Here is a 12,651-nt window from a genome sequence, read left to right on the forward strand (position 1 = left end):
TAGGAGCTTGTCCCGAGGTGTATACAAATTAAATTATGGGTCAAAATGGACCCCGCATCCAATGTGTTGTTAAAATATCCGCCAGACAAGGGTTAAATTACTTTATATAATTTTCATATCTATACATCTCATTTTATACATCTAACTTAATTTATATTTTATGCCTACAAAACGTTCCAGCTACATCAACCTGTCACACTGCACAGTCGACTACCTACAATATATTCGGGCGGCTCGAAACATTCTAGTTACCCGAAATATACGGGCTGCTCAAAAAAATCGAGCTACCCGAAACACATTCGAGCTGCTCGAAAAAAACAAGCTACCCGAAACACATTCGAGCTGCTGGAAACAATCGAGCTACCCGAAACACATTCGAGCTGCTCGAAAAAATCGAGCTGCCCGCAACCGTTCGGGTCTCGGCTCGGCTCGAGAAACTGAGTCCCGCTCGGTGCGAACTTCAAGCTACTCGAATGTTTCGAGGCTCTGAACAGCTCTACCCTGTATCTAATGTGTTCCAGTATATATTTTATTAAGCAATTCGAAATAGGCTTTTACGATGAAACATAAATGTCTTTCAGTCAATGGAGGAGTGGCAGCTGCCATGGGATATATAATTTCCAGTACATTTTCGAAAACGATCGCTATTCACGTCGATCCGTTCTACTTACACGCCTCGACTCATTAGTATTTCCATCGGGCGGGCGTCTATTATGTTTCGATGTTTGTATTCCCACTTTTATTCCGATCATCTCAGTGGCTCTCATACGGGACGATGACACCCTGAGTCCCCCCGATGAGTCATGCATCGCAAAGAAATTACAATGGACCCATACGGAACACCAAAAGCCATGGATTTTTTTACTGAGAACCGAGGAAACGCGGTCTCGAAATTTACGAAGGGAGATTTCACGTCGGGCACAATTCTGCTGACGCGAGACCGTTCAAATGGATGTTGGGTCTTTAATCACCAGTTGAGAGCCACTAGCGGAACACCTGAATACTTAATAAACGGATAAAATTAACATTAATAACGACTGTCTGTGACCGATCCACATCTTATCCGACGACGAACGTGCAACGACAGTCGCGCGCGATATATGCCCCAGGAGAGTTTCTCGAGGAAGGTTGCTCGACAGTTCCTTGTATCCTTCTTGATCAAAGGGACGTCTCTTAACGAATAAGTGATCGGTTCTTTAACATGGACTCGGAGGAATACGCCAACGACCTGTCCAGAAACGAGGTAAAGTCTACTCGGAGCTTTTGTCAAACCCTCGCCAACAGGAAGTAGGACTACCCCCGGTTTACAGGATTACAAAAATCGAGTATTACTTTTGGAGCAGGTTTCTTTTATATCCGATGTGAGTTACAAGTGTTGCACCATTGTCTATTTTTTTTTTGTCTTTATACACTGTCAAATTTGTACATTTTTTTTTATTAACTCTTGGGAGGTACAATGAATTCGACGAACTCCTTGGTACCTCCATAGAGGGATATATGTAAATATGTTATATGTATATCCCACAAAAAATGGTGCCCTTAGTTATCTTCCTTAGTTATTCGAACGCGATTTCAATAGTTTCGAAAATCGAATATGGTGCAAATTCTCATCCATTTTTCCAACGTTTCCCAAATCGTCAATGTCTTTTTAACCTTCTAACCAGCGAAGACGAGTTAACTCGTCATTTTTAACGTGCCGCTTCACTGGACAAGACGAATTAACTCGTCGTTTGAAAATGTCACTTCACTGGGCATACAGATTGCATAACCCTATCATTTGTTTCTCATTACCACTATATGCAGCAGTATATCTTCCAATGTTTCTTGCTATTTCCATCACATACGGTTAGTAAAGTGAAGTAAAAACTCACCTATTTAACTATTTCTTGAGTAAATTCTTTATTTATTTATCAGCGAATCCTTCTGTCTTGAGTTTTTAGTAGTTCTATCATTCTATGCCGGAAAGAATATTAAGATATATTCATATACCTGCTATGGGCGAGACGAGTTGACTTGTGTTTTGTGATTAACGGGTAAAAAAATATATACCTACGTATCTTTCTTCCTTTGCATATTATAGCTGACACTGACACTAATATAGCATTAAATCAACTTGATTTAAGGGGTTACTCGCAGTCAAGAGGTAGAAGGAACACGATTCTTTGCGAATTTATTTCAGAAAGTGTACATGCATATTTTTACGCAAAGTCATTTTGTCCCGGATTAATATTTTATAAAACGGAACGATTAAAGATAAAACTATTGCACTATAACTAAATCTTCTTCGTTTTCAGTTACGAACAATGTTGGTTGTCGCGAAACGTGTCTCTAAAAACAGCTTCCAGGAAATCAGTTGTAATTTTGCAATACAGTATTGTCTCGTTACGGGCTCGGTTTGGTGTACACGTTACGGACTTTTCGCTATCCCCACCACTTCTGTCTCACTCTTGTCCGGCGAAGGCGAGAGCGAGATGGAAGGAGAGCGAGCGAGAGGCACTGAAAGCGAGCGAGAACGGTACGAGACAGACGACGTGTTGATGTTTTGCCTCGCTCCGTCTTTCGGACGCCTGACACTCCGTCCTTTGCGTGCGCGATGAACGCAAGCGCTTACCGTGAGCACGAAAACCGCTTCGCAAAATCTTGACGCAGGCCCGGCCAGGGGGACCAAGCTGTCTTTGTTTGGCTGAAGTTTTCCCGTTTAGTTAGCACCGCATTGGTAGGAGGCGCTAGGTACATCACACACACATACCTACGTGTATCAGTGAGCACGACACACAACCTTTCGACGTTGGTGAAATGTTACCATGACGACCGTCGTCATTTAGAAATGTTTGGCGCAGACACGAGGAAGTGTCCTCACTTTCCCTGGTTTACCCTTTCTAAGGCCGTCTGACCATGGATTGTCGCGTCAGTGACGCGTATGCAGCAGATAGAAGGATATACAAAGAAATTGAATATATTTTCTTTTCCTAAGAAAAGAAGAAATATTCAATTTCGATGTTTATCCTTCTATCTGCTGCATACGTGTCGCTGGCGCGACGATCCGTGGACAGGTTTAAAGTAAACGGTGCATTACACGTATACACATACACATACGTCCCGATTCACACCAATTCACACATTCACAGTTTAGTACGCACCTCATTGGTAGGAGGCGCTACAAACTCTGCTTCAACTTTCGTAAGAGGGAAGCTTGGCCCCCCTGATCCTCGCCGCGCACGCAGTGTTCCATCTCGTTCCCCCCTTCGGCCAAAAAGAAGCGAGAAACGAACACTCGGAGTTAGGGCTCCGTCCACGATACGGGCTCAACGCCGGTCCCGAACAGCGAGCCGCTAACGAGACAATACTGTGAACAAATACTTTTACATCAAAACGTAAAGAATAATCTGTTAAAGTGTCCCTCATCTGAATACAAAAAGCTATGCATAAAAATATGCATGTACTTTCTGGAATAAATTCCCAAAGAATCGTTCTTCTTCTAACTCCTGACTGCGAGTACAGTACATCCTCGTTATAGCCCCGTCTTTACCATGCGTAGTACGCCCGGTGACTGCCCCCACCATTTTTTGGAATCCTTCGGTCGAGAGTGGGGGGGACCCGAGAACGAGCGAAAGGGAACAAAAGGGTCGGACGGCAACTTCGTGTCAACTGTTTCGTTCCCTCTCGCCCGCTCTTGAGTTTTCTCACTCGCGGCATTGGCCGCGCGGAATAGTGTCCACGACGCGTGGTAAGCCCGCCGTCAACCCCGTTCGTCGGGTTTAATACCAGAGGCGGATTCAGGAGCCTTTCTTGGAGGAGGCGAAATATGTAAAAGTACATAACGACGTGCGTTACGGAAAGTAGCACGTTTCGGTTTGCCACAGAAAGAAGCACGTTCCATAGTTTCTGACGAATATTCGCACGTTTGGCCTTCCGCCGCGAAGACTAAAGGTACGTGTCCACTTGAGAGAACTCGCGCAAGTTACTCTCGATAGTTACTCCCGAATGGTGTGTCCACTTGAGAGCAGTTTCGAAAATTTTTACTCTCAGGTAGGCGATAGAAAACTCGCCCAGAGCTTACTATCCGATAGAACTCTCAGAACCGTGTCCACTAGAAATTGGTCTGCGCTTACTCTCTGCAGTTTCTCTCAGTTTCTTTTAAGCTACGAACGAATCGAGGCCGTGATTATAGATGTGCAAAAACTTAGTGCTGTGATTATTGCTTATAATATTTTAAAATAGAGAAAGAAGCAACATAGAAAGAGAAATTGCAGGGTGGATGAAATGAAATAGTTATATATTTTGCGTTGATTACAATAAATGGCGTACATAAAATGTGTCTCGCCACTCGGCACGACGCAGACTGCCTCGGCCGCGCAGTTCTCCCGGCTAACCGCCTAGCAACACTTCTCTGGCAACGCCGTGCCTCGTAACTAGGGAATTCAATCCCGGGTTCCCGGGATCCCGGCTGTCTTTTGGATTCCATTTTTATATTTTTCAGTTCATAAAGTAATTTACGTTTTTAAAAATTCTCGAAATTCTCCGGATAAGTTATAACTTGATATATCAAATCCCGGCAGTTTTAGAATCGAAAAAACAGCCGGGATCCCGGGATTGAATTTCCTACTCGCGACGCGAGCCTACTACATAACTCAGAAGACCTATTCTCGCGACAGCACTCGCAGAATACGAACCTGGTTCGTATTTCGGAAGCAACTGTCGGATAGTAATATTATTATGTATCCACTCGAGAGCAAGTTGCAACGCGCCCGCTGTCTGAGAGTTGAACGTCGCTCTCCGACAGTCACTCTCGGACGTAGTGTCCACTTGCGAGAAATATTCTCGAGAGCTCCTCGCGCGAGGTTTACTGTCAAGTCGACACGTACCTTAACACATTTGACTGTTTCGCCACGAAAGATAGCACATCTGGGAATTTACGGCGAGAACTAACATATTATCCGGTTTAGCCACGAAGAATAGCACGTTTTGGATTATACCGCAGAAACTATCACGTTTCAGCGCGTTAATAATTGCAAAAAAAGTTTGCCATTGTTGATACCGACCTTAGGCCGGCTCCGGATGGCTTCTCGCGCTTCTTCTGTGCTTTGTTAAATCTCCCAATGCGCAATAAAATAATTCTCTATTATATCATAAATTTATATTCTTTTGAACATTTTTTTTATAGTTTATCGTTAAAAATAAAGTATTTATTTTATAAAAAAAAAAACACCCACTACATTTTTTGTACTTGCTACATGATCCGGCCTTAAGGCGGTGACCCAGAAGGCTGCCCTGGGGAGCCCAGACGTCCTCCAAATTGAAAACAGACATCGGATTCGGTCTTTCCATCCCCGAATTAGACTAGTCTAATTTTTTCTACTGAATTAAAAATCTATGCACTAGAGGGTTAATAAATAATAATTTCATCTAATCTCCGAGAGGCAACACATATGAAATTTTAAATTACATATTTTAAGTAAAGGAAAGTGGGGGAATTGCGAACGCGGGGTAAACCCGAGCATGCTACTTTCCGTGGCAAACCGATCTAACGTGCTAGTTCTCGCAGCGAAAGACGAAACGTGATAGTTTTCGTGAGAAAGAAGGCAAACGTGCTACTTTTCGTAACGCACGTCGATAAGTACAATTTTGAACCCTCTTTTACAAGATTTAATATTTGCTTGTAACTTATATTTTAATATCTCTGCCTGATACTATAGCCTAAGTAATTAAAATCACATTAATTATTTACACAGAATGATACACAGTGTCATAATATTTTTCCATTTTATTATTCTTGGGGAGGGGGAGGGGGGCGGTCGCCCCTATCGCCCCCTCTGGATCCGCCCCTGTTTAATACGAGTATTTACTGTAATCCCTTAATGCATAACAATGCTTTCTATGTTACGGGGTCTAAAGGATCCTACGACACCTCCTAAGGGTTAATGCACATGTATGGAAATAGGAACCGTGTTTTGCAGTCTGGGAATGATAGCAACAACGAGGATTCTACCCACTCGCCGATATTGCTCGATCTAGACAAAAATTCTAAGCAACAACAGCAGCAGCGACAAGCGATACTAAATCAGGAAGATAGTTCTCCGCCGAAATTGCCCGCGGTCAATCAATATCTGCAGGACCAGTTAATGAGAAATGGATCAGGTACAGTTTTTGATAAAAAAAAATATAAAAAATTGTCGATGGAGAAAATCGAGGAAAATTATCCAAAATAGAAATCCTTTCCACATAATACACGTGCTCTTCTTGCGACAAATATTAGTAACTGAAGATGAATATTCCGTACAAACTACTCCCCACTGCTCTACCCCACTTGGTGCACGCAAGACTGCAAATTTCAATAGCACTTGAAATTGAATTTGATGCAACTATAAAAAATTTTATGTTAAACGATTTTATTAAAAATGCATTAATAACTAAAGAATAATTATTTTCTTGTACTACAATTTCGAGGGTGTTTTTGCAATTTAAATAAAATCGTGGAGCAGGATATCTAAAACAAATTCATTTTGACGCTTGATGCTGTATTAAATTGATTCATATTCTGTTATGAAATCTCCTGCTCCACGATTTTATTTAAATTGAAAACAAACACCATCGAAATTGCGGCACAAGGAAATAATTATTTTTTAGTTTTTAATACATTTTTAATAAAATCGTTTAACTTAACATTTTTTTATGTATTTTTTATTTTCTAGTTTTTAGTATTTGTGGATTTATATTTCACTGCCCAGACTTCTTTACAAATATTTTGTATTGCTATATACAGTTTAACAGTTTGCTTAAACCCTATAGTGCCAAGTAATTGAGGCATTTGATGGAAAAAGGGCGCATACGCCCAAATCTCAAGAAAATCGATTTCAAAGTTTTCATTATAGTATAACTTGATAAAAATTAACGCAATGAAATCCGTTCATTAAGGATGTAATTACCGCGTCCTTCAAACGTTCTGAAAGCAGAAGTCATGATTTGAAAATGATATGTGCCTTTATTTATAAGTTTCAAGCAATTGGTTTATGTGCCCTTTTTCCGTAAATGTGGTAAGTTCGTAAAAAATTGCTTCTTTGTTTAGTTATTTAAATATATTTTTGTTTACTTACTTAGTTACACATTTTCTTATACATTGGTGAAATAAATAATACAGAATGAGGCACAAAAATAAACAACAAATGTAATGTTTTAAGTAAGTATTAGTTTATTCGATTCTCTACAGCAAGCTGTCTCACAAATCATTTTTATCTTTCTTAAATTATGTTCTTTCCTTGCGGATTCGATGCTCGCCTCACTTTCCATGTTTCCTCGCTTACACAAAATCCTCTATGAGACAAAAGTACTTATTGCTACGTAACAAAACAGCATCTAGCTAATCTAAACGCGAGAGAAGTAATGTCCCTGGTATATTATATATTATATATAGCACATACCTGAGTCGATTTAAACGATTTAAGGAAAAATGCCTTAATCGTATTAATTACTTATATCACACACATTGTTCATGTTCCATGTAGGGGAGACCTAAGCTAGTTGATACAGACGAATTATCTCGACACCGTGTATATGTAGCTCCATTTGAGCGAGATATGTTTGTTGTTCAATTCTTTACTACGGTTCAGCGTACGTCTGTGTACCTTGACGTTAACAATTTTTTTTAACCGTTTTCGTTTATATGGAGAAACAGTAAATAGTTTTGATTCGTCCAAATTGATCTTCCAAATAACATTTTTTCATTCATTTTGTATGTATTTTCTCAACTTTTCGTTTACTATATATTAAAGAGGAAGGACCAAAGTATATTTTGGCATATTTATTATTAAGTAATTAATGCAAACAAAAATTAAAAAAAATTGAAAACAGAATAACGTATTAACTAGCCCCGCAGTGGGGTAAATTGATACATTTTGCCTTCGTCCAAATAACATTTTTTTCATTCATTTTGTATGTATTTTCTCAAGTTTTCGTTTACTATATATTAAAGAGGAAGGACCAAAGTATATTTTGGCATATTTGTTGTCAAGTAATTAATTAAAACAAAAATGAAAAAAATTGAAAACTGAGAAACGTATAGACTAGCCCCGCAGGGTAAATTGATACATTTTGCCTCCGTCCAAATAACATTTTTTCATTCATTTTGTATGTATTTTCTCAACTTTTCGTTTACTATATATTAAAGAGGAAGGACCAAAGTATTTTTTGGCATATTTGTTGTCAAGTAATTAATTAAAACAAAAATGAAAAAAATTGAAAACTGAGAAACGTATAGACTAGCCCCGCAGGGTAAATTGATACATTTTACCTTCGTCCAAATAACATTTTTTCATTCATTTTGTATGTATTTTCTCAACTTTTCGTTTACTATATATTAAAGAGGAAGGACCAAAGTATATTTTGGCATATTTATTATTAAGTAATTAATGCAAACAAAAATTAAAAAAAATTGAAAACAGAATAACGTATTAACTAGCCCCGCAGTGGGGTAAATTGATACATTTTGCCTTCGTCCAAATAACATTTTTTTCATTCATTTTGTATGTATTTTCTCAAGTTTTCGTTTACTATATATTAAAGAGGAAGGACCAAAGTATATTTTGGCATATTTGTTGTCAAGTAATTAATTAAAACAAAAATGAAAAAAATTGAAAACTGAGAAACGTATAGACTAGCCCCGCAGGGTAAATTGATACATTTTGCCTCCGTCCAAATAACATTTTTTCATTCATTTTGTATGTATTTTCTCAACTTTTCGTTTACTATATATTAAAGAGGAAGGACCAAAGTATTTTTTGGCATATTTGTTGTCAAGTAATTAATTAAAACAAAAATGAAAAAAATTGAAAACTGAGAAACGTATAGACTAGCCCCGCAGGGTAAATTGATACATTTTACCTTCGTCCAAATAACATTTTTTCATTCATTTTGTATGTATTTTCTCAAGTTTTCGCTTACTATATATTAAAGAGGAAGGACCAAAGTATATTTTGGCATATTTGTTATTAAGTAATTAATTCAAATAAAAAATGAAAAAAATTGAAAACAGAATAACGTATCAACTAGCGCCGGTCTCCCCTACATATACCGTTGACCGATTTTGCTCCATAACGGGAACCGCGATAATTTGAAATCGCAATGCGAACTAGCGACCCGAACGCAACGTTTTTTTGTGGATTCCGTAAAGAACGCGAGTGGCTGATTTCAAGTCGATTGGATCGGCAGTTATGGGTTATATTTATTGATGACTGGGTAATATTTTCACCCCCCCCCCCCCCTCCACCCGTGTTTTTTCCCCATAACGTTTTATTGTCATCCAAACTACGTACGCCTGCAAAGTTTCAAGTCTATTGGATAGTTGGATGTGGGTTAAAATTGAGTTTCTAGTTTTGAACCACACAAACATACATACAAGAAAGAAACAAACAAACAGAGGATCGAAGCTGAATAAAATCGTTTTAAAAACTACACCTATGCCACCAAGTATCCGGAATGGAAGAAGAGTCATTGCATCGAAAGTTTAAAAAATAATTATTGATTAATTAAAATCCTCATGTTTCTGGATATTTTCTTACCCCCGAATGGTTTTACGCAGGGGTTGGGACGGTTCCGAAAATAACTGATCCAACCTGTTGTACATAGGATATCGGCTCTGACTGAAACAGTTATGAAGCACCGTAATTTCGAATAATTGTTATAAGGAACCGCAATTTCTGACTGAAGTAATGTACCTATTGTGAGAATAAAATAAAAGATTTATTAAAAGAATATAAGAAATGAATAACAATGGACTGGACTGTGTCGTCTATCACGCCGTACATGCGACTGTTCGCCCGTCACGCTCCTTGCGAATCGCGATCGCCGTTTTTTCGGCAACCGTGGCAACGCATCGCTCAACGCACTCTCTCTCTCTCTCTCACGCATTCTCTCCATCACACTCTCTCTCTCCATCGACTGATCGCTTCACCTCGGCGACGCAATAATGGCGCTGAAACTCTCAAACACCACACTATATATCGGTTCTGAGTTCACTGTATAACCGATATATACCCGTAATGGAACCGATGCCACATCGGTACTGTAGAACCGGAACCGAAACCGATATAGGCCAGAATATTTTTCACTCGTAACTGTTTCAAGATCATCTCGGTTCTTATAACTGTTTCGAGAACCAAACGATATCATAACCGTCTTCAACCCCTTGTTTTACGTGGAATTGTACACACAAGTTTGTGAAATTGGAAATAATATAAACTTTGTTATAAATAATTATTGGAATTAAGTTAGTTCCAAGTCACTTTTTTATTAGTGTTTTCCAACGACAGGACTTGGTTTAATAAAAATAAATATATCGTTATACATAGCAGGGCCAAATTTTGAGGGGGGGGGGGGCAGGTAGGGCGACCGCCCGGGGCGCTAAATCTGTAGGGCCGCCGCTGTATAAGTTTATTCATTTATATCCGTTCTGCTAATTGATTTTCGTGCCCCTGGAGAGGCGCCATGATAATCTTGCCCGGGGTGCCAAGTATGCTAAAGCCGCCCCTGATACGCAGTCCAATTAACGCGCAGCGTTCCCAGACATTTTAAAAAAGACTACAGGGTATTTGTTTACAGAAAATTCAAATTCAATTGGCCGACAGTCTATAAGGAGGACGTGGCAGGATGGAAATTTCGCGGACTGCCAACCGAACAACGATCGTGTCTTTGTGATAAGGGTACCCGAGCCAGAAGTGATTAATACTCATCCACATTTAGAGATTCTTCATGAAACGAACATTAAGTCGGTGCAACGGGAACCGTCGCAAACTGAGAAAGGTGTTTAATAATATATACATACATACTAGCGTATCTGTGACAGATATAGTTTTACTGTTTTCTGCGATAATCAACACAAGAAAGTTTATTATTATCTCTCGACTGACGGAGTCGTTGTCTTATCGTTACGCCGCCGAACGTGTTAGTAAATAATAATAGAGAAAATCTTAGAAATCGAGAAAATGAATTGCTTTAACAAGACCAACGTCATCAAAAGTGCGTCAAATGCCTGAAAACACCTTCAAAGGAATGGTCAGTTTTCAAATTGCATCGCGAACATCTGTGAAATCGTAAAAGATATCGAAAAGAAGCTTAATTCAAGGTTTTATGTTTTTTTATATCCTGCAATATAGGGATAAAGAATTTTGGAAAAAAGAGTGGTGGGGATAAATTTTGAAAAAATTATTTATCACCATATTGTAGGACAGGGTTGACTAACTGGTGACTCGCGAGTCACCGGGGGCTCCTCCGCTTTGCTGCTACGCTGAACGGCCCCCCTCCATGCCTACCAGACTCTGACGATCGCAGTGAATTTCTCCTTCTTTCCTTCTCTTTTCGACTGCGAACGTCTGAGTCTGGGAGGTATGGAGGGGGGCCGTTCAGCGTAGTAGCAAGGCGGAGGTGCCCCCGGTGGCTCGCGAGTCACCAGTTAGGCAACCCTGATGTAGATTAATAATTTCTTAGGGTTTTCAGATTTCGATAAGTCTGGTGGCAGAAATCATGTAAATTGTCAACCAACCTGAATGACACGCGGCGAGAACGCTGCAATATCTCACTTATTACTAACTATTAGTAACCAAAAAGATTCATGATTATACACTAAACGTGAAGACGTGTATGTAAAAGGCTTAAAAATCTTACGCGTTATGGTTTTTAAACAAAAAAAATCCCCAAAATTGCTCAAAATCGTACCGCCGAATGGGAGTGCACCGTTAATTGCAGATATTCAAGTAGAATAATGTTACGTTACCACATTCTATAAAAACTATCAATTTACCACTAACAGAAGTTTCGCCTTGTGCCAATTAAATTAAAATAACAAAAATCAGGCAATTCTTCGTTCCAAATAATAATCAAGCCGATACTCAATTTTCAGATTACAAGAAATCAGCTTGCGACCGAGAACGAACGAGGATGAAGGACATGAATCGCGCGTTCGAACTTTTACGATCTAAACTTCCGATCTGCAAGCCACCCGGGAAGAAACTTTCGAAAATCGAGTCACTCAGGCACGCGATTACGTATATACGACACTTGCAGAGTCTTTTGAAACCACCATGCAGCTACGTCCCAAATGTACCGGACAGAAGTTACTACGCCAGCAGTACGCCAATTCCTACAACCACGTCTTTTGACATGCAACATCCTACCAGATGGGAATCGTTCACTTATTATCGATACGATTATCACGCTCCGTTTGTTGCTCCTTCTCCATCGTTACCCACACCTATTCACTCTCGCGTACCGATTCAACACGATGATCGACAGTATCCTTACGAGACAAGACACTGACGATCCTCATAAAAGCCATCTTGTCACCCTTTAATTCTCCGATTTTCTATGAATGGATCGAGACACCTAGGTTCAATTTATCCCGTCCATACTACCGATCTTTTCTTTAGAAATTCCACTGTATAGTGCTTGCTACAGAGCAGGCATGGGATTTAAGTGAACGCAGCGGCCGATTTTCGAAGGCAACGGCTCCTTTCCCCCGCCGCGCGTCTTCGCCTCCGCGGCGGCCTAGGTTCGTGGAGTGCTTCAGGCCCGTACTATATGGACCGCGCGTGGCGCATTGGGGTGACACCGTATTAATAGGATTCCACATCACCCATGGGGGTACTATCATCAAAGAAATGA

At 39.8% G+C, this 12,651-nt stretch overlaps 1 protein-coding gene across 4 annotated transcripts; it reads left to right on the plus strand.

Moving 5' to 3' along the window:
- The first annotated feature begins 663 nt into the window (after positions 1 to 663).
- On the plus strand, positions 664 to 12,457 carry Sage (salivary gland-expressed bHLH). Of its 4 annotated transcripts, none has more exons than XM_076810427.1 (4): positions 668 to 1,243; positions 5,896 to 6,138; positions 10,594 to 10,794; positions 11,891 to 12,457. In XM_076810427.1, exons 2-4 carry the CDS (start codon positions 5,922 to 5,924, stop codon positions 12,304 to 12,306), a joined length of 834 nt encoding a protein of 277 aa, XP_076666542.1. In that variant the 5' UTR covers positions 668 to 1,243; positions 5,896 to 5,921; the 3' UTR covers positions 12,307 to 12,457. The 4 variants fall into 4 exon arrangements, with proteins under 4 accessions (XP_076666556.1, XP_076666542.1, XP_076666548.1 ...); XM_076810433.1 differs by having other exon boundaries at positions 669 to 1,361; positions 5,942 to 6,138; XM_076810418.1 differs by having other exon boundaries at positions 670 to 1,243; positions 5,958 to 6,138.
- Positions 12,458 to 12,651: the final 194 nt, after the last annotated feature.

This window comes from Andrena cerasifolii, chromosome 1, assembly GCF_050908995.1.
Source record: "Andrena cerasifolii isolate SP2316 chromosome 1, iyAndCera1_principal, whole genome shotgun sequence".
Lineage (NCBI taxonomy): Eukaryota > Metazoa > Arthropoda > Insecta > Hymenoptera > Andrenidae > Andrena > Andrena cerasifolii.